The 20,782-nt window shown below is 31.9% G+C and overlaps 1 protein-coding gene across 2 annotated transcripts in view; it reads right to left on the bottom strand.

The window, feature by feature from the left end:
- LOC123532311 (thyrotropin receptor-like) overlaps nucleotides 1-20,512 on the bottom strand; it is a 79,035-nt gene extending 58,523 nt beyond the window's left edge. The window contains exon 1 of one of the 2 annotated variants that reach the window (XM_053552504.1): nucleotides 19,760-20,512. In XM_053552504.1, the coding sequence (XP_053408479.1) occupies nucleotides 19,760-19,974 (215 nt within the window). In that variant the 5' untranslated portion in view covers nucleotides 19,975-20,512. Of the gene's footprint in view, nucleotides 1-13,098; nucleotides 13,953-19,759 lie in introns of those variants that run through there. The other variant, XM_045313722.2, reaches the window with a different exon arrangement.
- Between the last annotated feature and the right edge of the window lie 270 nt (nucleotides 20,513-20,782).

Here is a 20,782-nt window from a genome sequence, read left to right as displayed (position 1 = left end):
TGCCTTGTATGCTAGTCTTTCACATAACTTGCTTATAATCCTGAACAGAACAAGGATATATTATTCACCCTTGCAAGTGGTCTTAATAGTGTTCAAAATAAAGTTTTTAACTAGCATAAGAATATAATGATCAAAACCAGGTGTTACGCCTTTAGACTAACCGGTAATTCTTCGCCTAAGCCATAAATAAAATTCGCCCACCAGTAAACAATGCAATCAAGACATGGTAATCTAGACAGAAACTTCTTTGAGACACCGATCCATTAGTATCAGGATGTAAAACTTCCATCTCATAGCAGTAAATAAATTGAACAGGCAAACGAATATGAGGCGGTTAATTTTCTGAACTTTGTTTCCTCAGCAGTAGATATGAGAGTGTGTGTTGGCAGACACTATTTAAAATCTTTACCATACTAGTATCATGAAACTATCATTGTTAACCTCACACCATGTTCCGAGTATATCCTCAATCAAAAAGTGGAATGTGGAATGCATATCTAATCAGTGTCTTGTTTTGCGGAAACCCTAAGAAAATAAATTCTGTTGATCGAATTCACTTTCTCTTTGCGAGCTTGTCCATGTTTTGTGTTGTCTTTCCTGTTTATCAGTTTCAGTAACATCATTATTCATCTTTTCTACGCTCTGATTAAAGTGATTAAAGTGAAAGAAAAATGAGTGATCTTTTTCTCATAATTTGTACGGGTTTTCAATCCTTTCCGATCTGGCAGGAAAAATCGTCAAAAACTCTTGAGCAACACATAAAAGAAAGACATTCATTTTCATTACACAATTTTCCCTCTGATAATGAAGAAATTTTAACTCGTATTCACAAAACACGGACAAGAAATATATTTTACGGACGAATACATGCCAACTAAAGTATATATTCAAATGTAATTATATAGTAGTTAGCAACTACAAGTCTGGTAGAGGCCGACGTTCAAGGGTACGGTATTACTTCTTTTAACCTTTAAAATATTCATATTTCTGATAACATGTACGCGTGTTGAATATGAAATCAAATGGGGTAGTGGAATGTTTGAAACCTTGGAGATTATCGTTTACGTTTCGTAAAAAAATATAAAAAATGAAGCCAGTGAATATCGGCGCTGATATACAATTTTAGACAAATTCTTTGTTACTACAAGATGTTCTTGCAAAATGTTAAGATAATACGGACAAACTGTAGATATACGCATCTTGCCGCCATGTATATTTATATCTATTGTGAAAATATTCTCATAGCCTCTGCAATTTCTAACAACTGTTTGTGATACATGTTCAACAAAAAAATTTAATTAATCTGGAAAATGTTACATTTTTCGGAAATGTTATACAGTCATTGAGTCTGCTCGCAATAATGGCTACGATGACAAATGATATAATCAAAATTATGCTTTGAACCCAAATAATTGTACTCGGAACATAAGCATGTTAAAACATTAACGGTATCTCAAATATTTTTTTATCTATCAGCAAATTATTCTGGTACATTTATTTTACTTGTGATTAAATCTGTTGTCGGGTCCCGATAGATATGAAACGAATAAATAGGTTTGTCATGTGTTTGCTATAGAAAATTATCCAAATATATCATTTCGAAAAGTGCAAATTTGCTAAGAGGAAAACACTTAACACAGCCACCCACTCTGTCTTGAGCATTTATGTTTCTGCAAATGTCAAAACTTGTTTCTCTCTCTCTGAATTTCTATCACACATACAGTATAACACACATGGACAAACCCGTTTATTAGAGTAAAAGAGTATAGACCCTCTGCAGACTTTTCTAATCTAATAAATATATAAAGTGAAAGGTTGGCTGTGGGTTATCGCAGTCAATCGGGGATCCAGATCTCACTGGGTATAGGACATGGTTGGGGATTAAAGGACATTCCGTTCCATGAACAAGTTTATTATTTGCTATTACTGGTTAGTCTTGGTGTTCTGTTCTTAAATTGGCAAAATCTTGTCAACACCTTGAAGTTCACAGCTTCTTCAAATACAATCTAAGTATTCCTCCTTTGTATGATATTCAAATAGAAGTCACCCATTTCACAATATGTCATTTTCTATATTAAGTATTTAAAGTTATCAACGCACAAGTACAATTATCTATATTGGAATAGAAAATTAATATTTTGGATGAGTTATGAACACTTCGCTCAAGTATCTCCAAATACACCGTACTAAAAATTGCGAGCGTTGTTGAATGTATTGATGGACAATCAAATGAACAGGTGTTATTTTGTAAAGAATTTAAGTCCGGAGTCGGGTCATATTCAGAGTTAAACTTACAATGTATATTATTCAGTTTAAGTTGTCCCCGTAAAATATTTGGACTGAATATATGAATAAGGACTAAAGCTCGATAAAATTCAAAATTGTCAAGTTTTATCATATTTATATCGTCAAATCTGTAGTTATTTACTTGTCGTTGAAATATTTAAATTAAATTCATTGAGATTAAATACAAGGGGAAGGGAAATTGATAGGAAGGAGTGTGTCTGAACAGCAAATTGCCATACTTTAATCATTTATAACATTAAAACGGATATTTATAGGAAAACCCGTATCAAATGTAATATCTCAAACAGCGACAGACATACCGAATTTACATTTGAGGTAAAAAACTTGTAAGAAAGATTTATTTGACCTATCGCTTCACACTTCTAAATGCCGTTAATCAGTTTGTCCAACATGCGAAATAAAGTAGTATTTAATAACAAGTATCTATTCCTATTATATATTTCTTCCGTTTATAGAACGAGTTTTGTCGGACAATGGTTGAGTGAATCAATGAAACATATATTGAAAGATTTGGCCAGTTTTAATATTGTCTTTCAGGAAAAATGAATAAACGCAACTAAGCATTTTAAGAATAACAATGCACCCTTTACATTATGAATGAAGAGCCAGGTCAAGAAATTCAGACTTGCAAACATCAAGTGTTTTTATATCTACTAATCTGAAGAAGGAATGTTTACTTAACTTTCAAAACACTCGGATGTTCATTTTACTTCCGAAACACCCGTACTCAATAAATTGAAAAGTGTTAGGGTCTAAATAAATTGACAAGAGAAAGTTACACGCAATTAATTTAAAGATAAATGTTTGGCAAATTAGTAAGGTTACAAGTTAATTGTGAAATGCTCTTTACAGTATCAACAAATGAATGAAGTACATTGTATTGCCATTTAATACAGAGTCACATGACGGAGGGAGTTATTATTTCAACTGCAGTATAACACAATATATATCAATGATGTATATACAATCTCATTCTAAATAAGCAATATCTTACACTACAACAGTTTCAAGTTTGAACTTGGGTGTTTTATTTACAATTGTCTATTCCTTTTTTAACATATATTATCAAATTATCTATCAACTTGTTTTAATAATTGTTTCATTTCATTTCTAAACTGGAGGGAATTAAACCGAAAAACTTTATTGTATCCAAGGGAAGTAATTCAGAGCAAAATACACTAACAGTCTTTTTTATTGTCCGTGTGACAAATCAGCTTATGTTATGGAGCAAATTTAAAACAGACCTATAACATTAGACCTCCAAGTGTGACCTTGACCTTTGAACAAGGGATCCGGGTGCTGCCCAAGATACATCGTATCTTTATCAGAATAGTTTTACGAAATAATATCATACTCCGTTGATGAATAGAAGAGTTACAGAGTGGACACGAAGAAGAGAAGACTTTGTTTCAGGTAGGAATCTAGGACATGTGCATGACACATTATCTCAGCAATGTCAAGTTATATTGAATCCCTTGATAAGTTTCATAGTAATAGTTTTGTAGCCTTCAGACTAGAGATATAGGTAAATACGTTACTACTCGGCAAATTATCCCCTACCTGACTGGAATAAATAACTTTTTGCAGGTATGTTTCCATTCGGACTTTTGTCTCCGATTACTTTGTTATAACAAAAAGAGCTAATACAGTTTTAAACTGCATGAGTAACAACGTTTTTCTTATTTTTAATTTCCTATGACATACCCTGAAATGCCGAAAATAAGCCGGTTTTAGAAATAAGCCGGTATCGAAAATAAGCCACCATTTCACTACAGACAAAAAGGGCTCATAAATTGGCCGCACTCAAAAATAAGCCGTCCACTTTTTATGTCAGAATTAGTATCGATGATCTTGTTAGGATACCATATAAGATAGCAAAAGTTACCAACCTGTAACTAGCAAAATTTTTTTCACTTGGTTAAATTGATAACACAATGCAGTGTTTATCACGTATATTGTACGTAAGTTATTCATACCCGCGAATTTGTTTGTTAGGCCAGACAAACTTTTTAATGGGTAATTATCAGTTAGCATTGGTTTATTTTTACAGAAGTTAGAAGAGGTTTGACAGAAGTTTAAGTATTTACCGACGTCAATGTTTTTACTAAAAAGCAAAACTATGACATCCGTATCTGCAGTATTTTGGTACTCGAAAATACGCCGGTTTTTAAACCGTTACCAGAAATATGTACTCAAAAGTTGGCCGGACTCAAAAATAAGCCGGTCTCGATAATAAGCCACCAAATCCTTAGTAAAATTTGAAATAAGCCGCGGCTTATTTTCGGGATTTCAGGGTATACCTAATACTGATGACGTATGAAGTATACCCTTCCTAAACTAACTCGCTATGTGTTTTGGTTTATCAGCTATAACATCGCCCAAGTCAATTTATACAGTTGTGCCACTGATAAGCAATCGTAACAACCGTTATTTAGGCATAAATTACTTTGAGACACGTTCGACAAAAACACATCCCGCAGCAGTAAATAGGTTTAAGAAAAAGTTGGCAGTACGCAATCTGTGACACTTCCTAAGCAATTCACATTCTTGGCAACGTTCAAACTAAGGTAGCATTCATAAGCACCGTCCCTATAGCTTTTTTTTATTTTCCGAATTAAGGAAGGCCCTGGGTTATTTTTAATAACTTTAAGTACAGTCAGTTTGTGTGCATTTCACAGCAAAATACTATATAAGTCTGATGCATTGTTTCTTCGGGATAAAATCCTGAAATGTAACGGCTCCTTAACATATAAAATCTAAATAAATGTCCATGGGAAATACCAGTTTAAGTTATATGTTAAATTTTGTAATGTATTCGACTCACGACTCGGTCCTACGTATGTATTTGTAGCTATTATTCTAGATACCAATGGATTTGATTTAAAATGTATGCAAGTTCTTTCTGTTTTGTTTTTTATATCGTTTTAATTCTAAGTTCTATGTGATTTAATACAAGCACTATTCCTTACTATAAATTATTTCAACACAACTACGTTTTAAGCATGTTCAATAACCAATAAGAACTAAAGTTAACAACAAAAAAAGGACTTTTCATGTCAAGAATTTAGAGTAACAAATTGATTTTGTTATTACTATTGTTTCTATTGGTAAACACCTTGTTATTTGTTTCTTTTGCATACTGAAGAAATGAACTGACACTCAAATCGATCGATTCTCCCTGCTATTTGTATATCATCCGGCAGCTGATTTACATACATGTACATTCATTCAGACCTAAGATCGAAGGAAAATATAGATCAAATGTTGTGTAATGTTTGCATATTACATTCAATTACTTTTGACAAGAAACAGACGAGGTAGTTCTTTGGCATTTTGTTAGGAATCCCTCAGAGTCTTAAAGACCGTAATTATTAAATTTGTATTGTTGTATAATATATATCAATATTCAAATTATTAAAATTTCTCTAGTAAATACGTATAAGAAGCCTCCTTATGTGATCATTACAACTGTGTCATAATCAGATAAAAGAAAACATTGCCACTAAGTATCACAGCAGCCAATAAAAAGAGCGTTCATCGGAACCTTTTGAAGGGGACTGGTGCAAAAGAAAGGGTAACTTTGGTCGACTATAGAGCTTACAAATAGACTGTACTCGATACAGAGCAATTTGTATCGCAGTCATTTACCTTTTTATAGCAAATTTGATAAATATTGACGCTATGCTTAAAACTATTCAGATAGAGTTAATTGAACTTGTGTTAATAAACGGAAATATCTTGCTTTGTCTTGCGAAAAAGATATATTCGCAGTCTATCGTAGTTTATACGTAGTGCCGAGTGCCTCTATTTCATTAATCAATTTATATAATTCTGTCTTCTACATATAAATATCTATAATAAAGAGAGAAGGTTATCCTACAGCTTACACAGAAATATGTGCACATGTTCATTGTTCTTTTCATAATAGATTACTATAATTTCACCATTTACCTCCATGTATTAGTATTTTGAGTCCTAGTTATGACGTACAGGTATATCGAATGCCAAGATCATAAGCATTAGTTGATTCTTAATTATTTGTACTCACGTTGTTTTGGTTTTTTTTAACAAACCTACTCACATGGAATATAGGAAGGTTACTGTTTACGGGTGCAAACATTTTGAAATGGAACCTGTGAAAATTGACGTTGTGTACAGTGTTGCATTTATAACATTTTGCAAATTTTTATGTATAGGGGAAAATAATTGAACGATTCAAGAATACAAACAATATTGCGAATAAACATCTTATTAACATGGCTTGCACTTGTAAAAATAAACTCACAATCTCTGACACGTTTGAAATATTTGCTGTCTATGTTTCGTTTTCCTCCTGTATGCAAAGGTTCTATCCTAAAAGACTCATTTTAGGTAAATTCAAGTTAGTCTTGGACAAGTTTGCCGTGATGTTTCCATTGACCAGCATATGATCATAGAAGTTTTATATGTGTTATGCTTAAGGTTTTCTTAATAATCCTGTTTAGTGTTTCGTTTGTCATGCGGCCTAAGTTCAATATTCTTGAAAAGCGAAGGCGTAATGATTTTCAGGTTTTATTTAAAAAGCAATTAGTCCCGGTCTCTCAAGAGAGTTTCCATTTCAATGAGTTTGTGTTAGTGATGGTGGTTTTGAGCGGGTGTTTTGGAGTGATATGTCATTTTAATGTTTTGTTCAACGATGAATATGTTGTTATTTATGTTGTTGTTTGTTAGTGAAGTCAAACTAGTTATGAAAAAGAAGTTAAACTGAATCCGGAACATTTCGGTTTCAGCAGAAACGTTATGCAGTCTGCTGGCAACGTTTTGTGCGACAATGAATATGTGGTTCTGCTAGTTGTTATTTGTTAGTGAAGTAATTCTAATCATGAAAAAAAATTTAACTGAAACCGGAAATGTCATTTTCAGCGGAAACGTTATGCAGTCTGCCTGCTTTTATGATATATACAAGGAAAGAAATTGTAACTCAACTTTTCACAAATTCATGTTTTTATTTTGTCAAATGATACTACTAAAATTGTACTCCAATATCCCTTTTAACTCATATGATAATAATAATTGGACCTTAAAATGTCTGAAGAATCATAAATATTTTCTGTTTTATCTACAGATTACTTTGACACTTATTTATTGTATATTCGGCCACCTTGTAATTTGATCCGTTGTCGGACCTGACTAAATACATAATGAACAAATGAGCTTCTTCCAACAAGAACGTTTCCCGAATCCGTAATTTCTAAACATTCAAGTGTGCTCAAGAGAATGAGGAATAAGTACTATATACACGCCCTCCGCCCGCCTTGAATACTTACTAATTACATAAATAACTCAAAATCAAACAGACAAATGTGTACAAAATTTTACAGACGACTACTAACAAGTATAAGTATCTATAGTCGTAGCAACTGCACTTCATGTCTGGTATGTATTATGCTATTGTACAGCTATTATGTATCTATAGTCGTAGCAACTGCACTCTGTCGATGTATATGCTGTTGACAGTATATGTATTATAGTCGTAGCAACTGCTCATGTTGTAGTTAGCGTTGTACAGCTATTATGTATCTATAGTCGTAGCAACTGCACTTCATGTCTGGTATGTATTATGCTGTTGTACAGCTATTATGTATCTATAGTCGAAGCAACTGCACTTCATGTCTGGTATGTATTATGCTATTGTACAGCTATTATGTAAACTGCACTTCATGTCTGGTATGTATTATGCTGTTGTACAGCTATTATGTATCTATAGTCGTAGCAACTGCACTTCATGTCTGGTATGTATTATGCTGTTGTACAGCTATTATGTATCTATAGTCGTAGCAACTGCACTTCATGTCTGGTATGTATTATGCTGTTGTACAGCTATTATGTATCTATAGTCGTAGCAACTGCACTTCATGTCTGGTATGTATTATGCTATTGTACAGCTGTTATGTATCTACAGTCGTAGTAAACTTATTTCATGTCTTTATGCGTAAAACCACTGATTTGACAGATTAATGTACTGTTGCTTTTAGATGTATTTCAATTTTAGTAAACAATAGAAACAAGCTAGTTTAACCACGCATTTAAAAGCAAGAAGTCATCGTGAGTATCCGACGACGGTTGTAGTGGAATGTTTGCATAAATTTTTCACGGTTCTGAATTGAAAATAAAATCAAATATTTACAGGAAATTATGTAATGTCTTTGTCTGCTAGCAAATGGCTCACATTCTTGCATCGTTGCAAACGTCTCCTGTAATTATGTCTGTATCAACAATAAATCTCATATAATAAACTGATAACACTCTGGCGACCTGAAATATTACGTAATAACTTCGTTATTACCTTGATTTCGCATTTTATTAGCTAAGCTTAACTGATCCTCGGAAGTGTGGAAAGCCGAAATATAATTTCTTTTCTTCATTACATTAAGAGATATTAAAGCAATGCAAATAAAAGACATTTATTTTTTTCAATAGAATAATTAAACCTTCTTTTGGTATGAAACTCAATGTTATATAATGCCTAAGGATCGTTCGCAAATACACATTGTATCTAACAGAACACAAACAGAGTCGACTTGAGTAAGTTTTACATAACAGTTAAAGGACATACTATGTAACATATATTTTCACTTTGAACGAAGAGGTCCAAACGTGTACAACACAATCATGTTTGTATCTTTTCATCCTGTTCAAGATGCTTACCTTTCGAATTTCTCACACAGCAATTTTTAGTAAAGGGAAAGGTGCGTGTTCTGAATGAATGTGCCGTGAAATAAATTGAACGATGTCTGACATAGATGCGATATGTTACACATGGACATTTTAAAGTATTCCATAAAATGAAATTATGTTTTATAATGGCGATCTTTCTAATCATTTTAATGCTACATGTCGAATTCTTCAATTTCAAAATCAATATTTTTCCATCCATAAAAGCTCTTACAATAATGAACAAGGAAATATGTAGCCATTTACTCATTTATTTTATAAGCGTTTCAATTATTTCTTATCTAGCACATGCAAACTCCGGGAAAAACATACAAAAGAGTTACAGAGTCAAAACGTTAGTTTTCCCATCAATATATTTTATATGGAGAGATCTCGCCTCGTATTCTCAAGCAACAGACATGAAAATATTATTCTTAGAGATTTTATGATATAACAAAGAAAGTTATCAGTAATAACAAATATGAAATAAGAAGGTAGGTAATCTTACGTTTGTGCGTCTAATTTGAAATACGCATACATGGTTCCTTGTAGTAAACGAACTGGATTTCCGCCTTTTTCTTTTTGTTATACGCTAACAGGCTAATATTTGACATAAACGTAAGAAACAGCTTTCAAAGGTAGACTGGTGAATATAGTTCGATTAAGACTTTATATTATCTAATTGTTATATTGTCTCTTAAAACAACACAAGCAGAGTTAGTGCAACATTTCTAAACTTTCCGTGATACTGCAAAATACAAAATGAAATTTCGTTTCTCCTTTATGTAGTATCATATTGCTGAATTTTATTTAGTCTTTATCAATTTATTTATTAAGAGTATCCCATTTGTATGGTTTAAGTTAAATGAAATCAAGGAAATCAATTTCTCAAGGAGAAATTAACTGCTTAATCTCGGTAGTCGCATCTCCATTTCAAAGAAATCTATCATTTCATTTTGTGATTTAAAATCTATACAGTACAAAGTTATAGGTGTAGTGTGGTTTTAGATCCAACTTTGTCTTACTTTCTACCATTGGAGAACATGGCAAACTTTAGAGAACAGTTGGAGAACAGTTTGCTGAAGTCTCTTTGAGTATAATTCATCCGTATTACAAAACATCCAGCTCAATTGCGGTTCTTTGTTATCGGATACTTTAGCTGCTATTTATGTGCGGTTTCTTTTTCAGCTGAGCAAGGAAATGTCCAAAATATAGATATTGCGAATATCCCTTATTTTTATATCGAACAGTTAGTTTAATTTGTTTCAGGTATGTTCTATTGAGTTTTTTGTTGAGTTGCTGATTTACAGTTAACGTTTACTCAAATAAGCCGTACCATAAACTTTCTTTTAAAGTCATTCTAATTTTCAATGAATTAATGCAAAATAATAATGTTTGGAGGGAAACAATAAGCCATGACAAAATATTACTAGATGTCAAAAATTATGTTAAAAGATTTAATGTATTACCTTTGACAGGGAATTTTTCAATGTAAATATTTGCAGATTATATATATTCCAATTGCGTTTGTAAACTTATAGAACCTTTAAATCCCACAGAAGGCATAAATCAAATATGGGAAATCAAATATATGGTAGATATTATAGAAGGTGTATTTCTGTTTGTTGAGACCCGCTTAAGTGTCTACAATTTTATAATTTATTTAAACCAGGTTAAAAACGCACTGCTTCATAAAAACACTTTTACAAAATATAGAAACATTTACATAGACAAAATCTAGCAGGGAAAATTATATTAAACAATACTTTTTTAACTGAAGTCTTCATATTTTCAGTCATATTCTGGAAGAGTATTACCAGGTTCCGGCGTTTAGTAGATATTAAAACAGCCCCTCGGGACAATTAAACAACTCGAACTTTAAAAGGAAATTGATATATTATTATACAGGTTTTGCTTGAATAAAGATTAGAAATAGGTATGAAGATAAAAACGGTTTCAAAGAGGAAACCCTACTTCAGTTCTTAATATCGATTGAACATTGGTTTTGAAACACACCATTTTTAAAATATGTTTACTATTTTCAAAAACATTAGGAGTTTTTTCAAACTTAAGACACCACTTTCAAACGATAACTCCTTTGTTTATCTACGGTACTCAAGATAGCTTTCCTCAAATTTATTAATTGCTACCGGATAGGTCTAGGGGCTAAATTAATAATATAAGTCAACATGTTATCAACCACTTGAATGACAATCAAATCCTTTCTTATTTATGTTCATTTGATAACTCGAGACTCATTCACTTCATCTTAAGGTTCTGATAAAATAATTCATATAGTTTTCAAAGTGTTCTGTGTGTATACATACCCTAAGTGGGGTGATCAATGGAAGAGTTTAAATCACATTGACCTCACCATTTACTACAGAACTGTGAGGTCACTTATAGCCGAACTGAAAACATTGTTATCTCTCAGCATGTATTTAATCGTGTTTATTATTTAGTGGCATGTAAACAATCTCCACAACTTTATTTAAAAATGAATCATTTAATTTTGTGAGCATGAAATTTCGTGACTTTGGACATTGGGTATTTCACGGTGATGTAACTTTGTCGGTATCAACTTTTGAAAAGGAAATGAATGATAAATTTGTTGGAAATTAATTTTACAGATAAACAGATTTGCGTTTTGATATGCACTCCGTCTTTATGAAAACGTATCACTTTCTTAAAGATTAAAATTCTGGTTCTGCTATATTTTCTCGATATGCAAATTTAATTCCAAGGTTCAAACTGCTTCATGTATCTGATATTTTAGTGTAATGGCTAGGGAATGCTTGTATATTCAACATTTCATACCAATTTTGAAACTGAATACAAACTACAGGACTGGTGAAAGCGAAGTAGATTAGTTTAAAGGTATTAAGTGTCTGGCAAATATAGTTGAACTGTTAGAAGGCTGCATAGATGTTTTGAAGTAACGTACACATTGAACAAATCATGTCCACGGAGCGAACGTCATATCACTGGTTTCAATTTAAGAATTCTCTGATAATTCACTTTGCCATTAATAGTTACCTTTATCACATGTTTGACGTCGCGGGAGTGTAACAGAGCCATTAAATAAAAATGATAATACACTAGTGTAATAAAGCTTTGACGTCGACGTCGTATATAGTATAGGAGGCGTTGGTCAAATTGACTTGTTTATATAGTAAAAGAAAGAAGAAATTTTGATTCTTCGACAGGAAAGGCTAACATATGATAAAAAGAATATTACATTTGTGTCTTTCCACACTGAATTTATTAAACTCGTTGAATAAAATTGATAAAACGCCCGACAGAGCCTCCCATTTTATTATTTTATTCAACTTGTTTAATAAATTCAATATGAAAAGACACTCATGTAATATCCTCTATATCAAACTTGCTCACGGATGGTTTTAAACATTCCCAATTAAAAGTTGAGTAAGATACATCCTATTTTTGTCATTGATAAAATTGCTCTCTGCAATATAAAATAATTCAAATAAATGTAACAGTTACACTTATATTAAAAATGAACTAAGCCTCGGATTATATTTATTTCATGTGAAGTGCAGTCTTTGCCAAGAGAATTTCAAACCGTTTATGGAAAGATGGAAAGACGAGGGAGGACTGTTTATATTCTATAGTTCATTCAATGATAAAATGAGAGACAGCTGAGAAAAACGATTATGCTTAATGAAATGTATTTTAATTTCTATTGAAAAAAGGTAATTCTTAAATGTATCAATGGCCTACAATAGGATGTGTTAAGATTTTTAGATTTGTTCCTTATCTCTGGTGATTTTTAATTTATGGTCAAACTGAATTTTATACGATGTTTTTCGTTTAAATTGGCGCCAATATGCACCGTTTAATAACCTATTAACGGATCTTTTCACTGACATGATGTTCCAGTTAGTACACAAAATACCAAATTGTTTTTTAAATGATAAAAACAAAATACTGAACAGAAGACTTTTGCAGTGTCAGTGTTAACTTAAAAGAGTATAAACTGATCCAAGACATGATTTTGGTATATATATGATACATTATTTAACCGATATATCCATTTCTATAAATTTTAAAACAAAACAAAACACGGCAAAGACTTACAGTTTTGTAGTACTTGTTGGAAGATCTGTTAGTACATCTTTGATGCCTTTACCAGTACATGTTACAAGCAAATTGTCTGAATCTGTCATTTTGCACGTGCAATGCATGTTACAAAGTAACTGTGTCTCTGCATCTACTCCATCGAAGATGAGAAGTAGGAACAACATGAAAGCAAGCTCCATGACTTTTAATAAAATTTAAATCGTGATTTTAAAACTTCGAATTCATGTTAAATGTCATGCAGAATTGGTTTTATTCATAAATGTTTGTAACACAGTGTAGTTTCAATGGACTCATGCTTGACTCTACCGTTTTAAATAATCAAAGAGTGACAGGAATCCATTCAGTTTTTATACGCTGTCAGCAGACGACCATCTGCAAACACTGGAAATCCAATACAATGTCTCACCACCAGTCATATGACAATATCATAAAGCAATAACAAAAGGTCACGTGCATACATTTGTTCCATTTTGTGTTTTAACCCGTTTATAAAGATAGACTAAGTTTATATTTGACAAATTTCGTCTGAACATTCTGCAACACTGCAACACAACATAATTCTATCTCAACTTTAGACTCAAACATCTGAAAAAAATCATTTCTGATTATTTTTTAAACCTTCATTGTTTTTTTTTTCTTGGTTAATCCAACATTTATTCACGACCATTCAAAATAGTACACAAATTTTCTAAACTTCACCTTCTTATTTATCTGAATTTGAATAATATGCTAATCAGAACTTAAATTTATCCAAAGTTTCGAACGTCAAATACAGTAGGTTTTAAAACGATAGAATGTTTTCGAAATTTGTTACCACTGATATGACTATGGTCTAATTTATAAAATAATGTATTTAAACAGATAAAACCTGTCAACATGTTAACAACCGCTTTTAATGCAATAAGTCCACTTCTTATTTATAACCACCTGATAACAGGAGTCGTTCATTTCAGCTTTAGTCACTTTCAAAACGGTTTTGAAAACAACTTCTTGGAGTGGAGTTTTCAACATGCACTGTGTGTATTCATCGCATCAGTGGGATGAAAATCTTGATATAGACCAGACTTCAGCCCGAATAGCGATCAATAAAAAGTTTGTATCATGCTTTGTGTCTAATTACATTACATATATATTTCATTTACGTGAAATTATTATATATTTTAAATTAGTAAATACAAAATTTTATTATATATGTAAATATAAATCATGAGGCGTGTTGTCACTTATTCAGTCTAGAATGTAACCTTGTCCATGATGTAGTATTTGATTTTGTGTATAACAACGTGTCGTATAATTGAAATGATTTTACATTGTCACATCTTTTTCATTAAGTTAACGTAAATTTTCATCTCTTTAATAAAGTTTCATTGAACTTCATGTGCGTCTCAAATTTTGATAATTCCTTTTAGACTTTACTTGTATTTTTTTTTGTAGTTAATCTTCAATGACAAATCAACTTAATTGTTTTGCTGCATTTTAAATCCAAACTTTTAAAACCTACAACATTCATTCCATGTTCAAAGTATATCAAAAAACGTTGGAATAAATGGTGCCTGAAGTGATATTTCCTTATTTGTAGTGCAAGACACAACTTCTTACCATTCAAAGAGGCATTTTAGACATGTTTGGCATTTGATGCAAAATTTCTTTCGTTGTAATTTCTTATGTACTAATAATTAATAGCATAGTTTATCTATACACAAACTTAAAACAACTGTTATGAACTAAGACGACCTGAAATAGCATCTAACAAGTTTAGCATCATTATTTTCTTTATTTGTTTGTTTTATTGAAGATGCGCCTCAAAAATGTATTCTGTCTTAGGTGTTACACATTCCGTTACCATGGTTGGAAAGACAATCAAACTGAGTCCGAGTTTTTGCTTCTATATCAACAAATCTTCTTGTTCGCTTGAGAGATAACCGCACTTTAGTGAAATGAAATATGCCATTTATTTCATAGACGTATATTGTATTTTTCTTTAACTTATCATTATAAAATATCAACTTGTAATATACAAAAAATTTGAACATCAAATATCTTATACAATATTTGGTATCAAAACCGTCAACAATTAAAGTTAAATACGACAAAGGGCTGTTTCTCGGATACATTATAAAGTTTCTTGCATTTTAAACGTTTACCAAGTATTTCATCTTTGAAAGACTACCTCTCATAGGACTTTACTAATTCTGCTAGTGTTGAGCTAGGAAAGAAGCAAACAGTTTTACTCAAATATTCGAAGTATGTTTTTGTCACGGTGGATAGTTTACTGTTTAGTGAAGGACTCCCTTTGAAATTTTTAATATGTATCAATTAATCAGACGAAGGAATGTTTACTTAGCAATGCTGGAATTTCCAATTAATACAATATGTTGATAATGGATAGAAAGCGGAAAGAAATTAATTTAAAGATAAGTGTCTGGCAAATGTTAAGTGGATCAACTTGCAGGTTGAATGGAAGTTTGAAAGGTTCAGTACAATGAAACGGTTATTTTAAACAAAATCTACTACGAGAGTGAATGAAATACAACTGATAATAACTGCTTTACCAAACCTTTGGTAGGATTTGAATTAAGATTTATATCAAATTCTGAGTTGCATGTCAGCTACTTGACCGATTTTGCATTTTAGGGGTGCAGTAAAACAGTTTTTAGAGGTACTATTTTGTCTGTTATCCTAAAGTGTAACCATCTTGGCATTCAGTAATATCCATTAAATTACATATTCGTGTATGTTAATTAATTTTTGTTTTCGGTCATTGATAAGCTCATATTAATTGACAACTTTTGTAACGTAGACATCTGATATGGAAAATACATAATCGAACTTAAATAACTCGATGCCATCAAGGATCTACTATAACTTCAATGAATTTTGTATGCTACTTCTATTTGAGACACATTCGGAATTTTGTATACAACTTCTATTTCAGGCACATTCGGATTTTTGTATACATTTTCTATTTCAGGCACATTCGGATTTTTGTATACATTTTCTATTTCAGGCATAATCGGATTTTTGTATACTATTGCTATTTCAGGCACAGTCGGATTTTTGCATGCTACTTCTATTTGAGACACATTCAGAATTTTGTATATTACTTCTACTTCAGGTACAATCGGATTTTGTATACTGCTTCTATTTCAAGCACAATCGCGTTTTTGTATACTACCTCTATTTGAGACACATGCGGATTTTTTGTATACTACTTCTATTTCAAGCACAATCAGATTTTTATATACTACTTCTATTTCAGGCATATTTTGAATTTTGTATGTACTACTTCTATTTCAGGCACACGCGAAATTTTGTATACTACTTCTATTTGAGGCACATTCGGACTTTTGTATACTACTTCTATTAGAAGCACACTATGAATTGTGTATACTACTTCTATTTCAGGCACAATCAGTTTTTTGTATACTACTTCTATTTCAGGCACAATCGAATTTTTGTATACTACTTCTATTTGAGGCACATTCAGATTTTTGTATACTACTTCTAATTCAGGCACACTATGAATTTTGTATACTACTTTTATTTCAGGCACACTCGGATTTTTTGTATACTACTTCTGTTTCAGGCACAATCAAATATTTGTATACTTTTTCTATTTCAGGCACAATCAGAGTTTTTATTCTGCTTCTTTTTCAGGCAAATTCAAATATTTGTATACTTTTTCTATTTCAGGCACAATCGGATTTTGAATACTACTTCTATTTGAGGCACATTCGGAATTTTGTATACTACTTCTATTTCAGGCGCAAACGGATTTTTAGACTCGATGTTGTTATATATTCTTGTCCTTTGGGATCATGGAGTACATTCATTTTTACAATAATGGAATTAAGCTTAAGTCGGTGCTAGGAGGCGTGAGGGGAAATGCATTTTTCATTACAACTCTTGAAGAGACTCAATCAAACTGAGTCTGCTATTATGTTGCTTGTTGCATTCTGTGCTTGCCAAGAATCTTTTCACAGATTTAATTGTTTAATTAGCAGACTCAGCTGGATTAAAGTCGACAGTTGAACTACCTAAATCCCATTCTAGAAATATACGATATAAATAATTGGGTAAATTGGAAATGTGATAATTAAATGCGAGATAATTAATTTCGAATTCTTTTATCTGTTTTATTGTTATCAGATAAAGTAACGCCCATTAAACGATATGGAACAAAAAGTCACCGACGTAAATGTGTTCTTGGTTTCATAAACATTTGACTTTTCTTACAATTGACATATTCAGTCTAGCACAAAATGAACATAGAAATTTGCCCGGAAATGAGTCTTTAACCTAAACCCATTTCCGTGCAAATCCTCATATAAAGATATTTTATATATCTTAATGAGACAATCTGCTTTCCGTGGAAATGGTCCTGATTTGGTACAGTTAGCAATTATTCTTCTGTCCCGATATTATATAAAATTAATATTTGATGGGACGACTTCAACTGATAAAAACAAGGATGAATATCCAACAGGGAAAGCCACGTTCTAATAACGCAACCTCCCCAAACGTAAACCCAACACGCCGACTCTGCTTGATTTAGTCTGTTCATGAGAGATGATGAAATGTGCAACACCCCTCACACAACCTAGCACTGGCTCAAACGATATTATAGTGAAAATGAGTGAGCTCCATGATCCCAAAGGACCAAAAATTACAACATCACTGAGTCCAATAAGGCAAATGTTAAGCAGACTAGTTACAATTGTGCTTTTAGAGTTTTGTGGGGCAGGTTTACCCGCTACCAAAGTTATAAGTGTGTACTTCTTACAATATATGTTCCTTATCACATCAAAAAGATGTGCATGCGCTACCCAAATTAGTTCCGCTTATGGACGTCGCGGATGAATTATCAAGAAACTAGCAGTCTTAATTTAGCCTGTCTCAATTCACACTGACAATTTAGATTATATAGGATCTAACAATGATAAGGTATTCCGGCCCATGGTTACATCACTGCACCCCAGCTGACCATTTAGATAACTTCATCTTAGATTTTAGGCACATTTATATTTGTTTTTCATACATGCAATTTAATAGTTAAGTATTTGCTTTGTTACACATAAAGAGTTCCAAAAAGATCACAAGTACAATATTAATAGCGCAATGTATAAGTGAGAAGGTGGTGAATGTGAATATTTCACAGTGAAGTTGTTTTTTTTTTATTTGCATGCAAACTATTTGTTGCTTTTTTAAAGTTTGTACACGTGGCATTACATTTAAATAGACAAGGTTTCTCTGCTTTATTATAGCTGTTAATGAATTACATTGGATACACAATAGTTGCCACAAAACAAAAACAAATAAGTCTACAAAAACCAAACACCAGCAGACGTTTAAATGCTTTAATTTAATGATTTATTACAATTTAACAGACACATTGAATAAGTTATATCTCGGGATCTAACGTCATTCCACTGATTACAGCTCCGCAGTTTATTTGATAAATTACTACACAATTACAAAATTGATTGTTGCCTGATATTGCATGATCAAGGTCAGGAGTATTTAAACATTGGTGAAAGCAAAGTGACGTAATATCTCTTATGAAAAAAGCCAAACACAATGCGTTCACCCCTTTTGTCATTATATTTGATAAAATGTCCATTGAATATATTTCCCCATCTGTGCCTCAAATAGTACACATTTTTCATTGCACGTGAGTCCTTGGCCAAAGAGTTTAGGTCGCTGCATTTGAATCACTTGACCTTCACCGCGGAGGGGTTTGAAACCTCGCTTCGGGAATTGAATTCTTTCATCTGCAGAATATCAGTGGTTCTACTCCTTTTGTCATTATTAAATTTGCTTTCAACCATGTAAAACAATTCAAACAATTGTTGCACTTGATATGAATGTTTTTAGATTAGACATCAATCTCATAAAAGCAAGAAAGTTTCGGAAATCAGGGCCCATTAGCATTCTCGTTTACACCTGTTTCATTACAAAAATGAAAATAAATGCATTTATACATAACACATGACATGCAAATATATATTAAGAGGAATCCAGATGGTTCATGTTAAGAAAATGCATGCTGATAAATAGTCAGAGATAATTATTCTAATTATTTAAGCTTATTTCCATGCAAGAAGACAATTATTGTTATTTGCACATCAATATTGTAAGGAAAACATTTTATCGAATATAGTGTTTTGTTATACATCTGTATGACAGAATGTATTGCCGACATCCATTCAAGACTTCAGTCCTATTATTACTATAATTATTAATGTCATGGAAATGTTGACTTGTAGTAAAATTCGTTTGAAGTTTTAAGAAAATAACGAAATAACGAAAAAATATCCTTAAATGATCTATGGTAGAAGCTTCTTAGATATTTAAACATTTTGAATTTATGACCAAATACGATTTTATAGTTTAAGCCAAAGCCATTATGCAACTTTTTTATTAATAATTTATTAAGTGGATATGTTCCAGCTAGCACACATGAAGAAACAATAAAATCAAAACTAGTTAACAAATAAATCAGATATACCGCAATTTCAGGATTAACTACTACACAAGTTCATCTTTAAAAAATAAAATTTACCTAATACATCAAACAGTTGGTGGTACATAAGACAATACTATAAGACATCAAATTTAGTCTTTTACATAAAAGAAAGAAAAAATGGCAAGAACTCACAGTTTTGTCGTATTTCTTGGAAGATTTGTAGGTACCTCTTTGATGCCTTTACCAAAACATGTTACAAGCATTTCTTTTGAATTTGTTTGTTCGCACGTGCAATGCGTGTTACATATTCCTTCTGTTTCCGTAAGAACTCCATCGAAGATTAGAAGAAAGCACAACATTAAATGTAGCCCCATACCTTGAAATAGTAATCGTAAGTCTACAACCATAAAATCATCTTAAACTCGTGCAAACTATGTTTATTTATGGATGTCCGTTAAAGTAAAGAATTACAGCAAACATTTACCACTAAGATCAACAATGTGGGGAATTCATCGTTGTATACGCAGTCAACAGATGACAAGTGGTAAATGCTATGTCGCAATACTAATCATGTGGAAATGTTGTAAAATAATAACAAGTAGTCATTTACATTATATTCATTTACGTTAGCGTATTTCCTGTTCCGTCCTTTTAAGACCGTTTGCTATTATTTATGTTTTGAATTTGAGTAACTTCGTGAGAACAAGAACATTTTGCAAAAATGTCAACACCAACATAACATAGATCCTGTCTATATATTTGACCAACAATTTGGAGAAATATTTTTGTTTCTTGTCTGATTTGACTGTAATGACTTATTACATGTTGTGCCAGCAATTATTTAACACGATTCAAACGCATTTATTTCTTTCCTACGTTTATGCTCATTTTACTAGATCCGTCGTTTTTATTTAAATATCAATTATATGCTCAACAGTGCTTACACTTATCCCGAACGTTTGAGATATTACGATTGTAAACATAGACTAGGTTTTAAAACGGTATACTGAAAACATTTATTATTTTTTGTCACTGATATGACTATGGTCTAATTTATTAAATAATGTATTTAAATTGATAAAATCTGTCAACATGTTAACAACTACTTTTAATATAATAAATCCACTTCTTATTCACGTCCTCCTGATAACGGAACTCATTTATTTTATCTTTAATTGCTTTCAGAATGTCTGTGATAACAAGTTCATAGAGTTT

Source organism: Mercenaria mercenaria, chromosome 1 (genome assembly GCF_021730395.1).
Source record: "Mercenaria mercenaria strain notata chromosome 1, MADL_Memer_1, whole genome shotgun sequence".
Taxonomy (NCBI): domain Eukaryota; kingdom Metazoa; phylum Mollusca; class Bivalvia; order Venerida; family Veneridae; genus Mercenaria; species Mercenaria mercenaria.
Note: the sequence above shows the minus strand (reverse complement) of the source record. Positions and strands in the feature narration are given on the sequence as shown.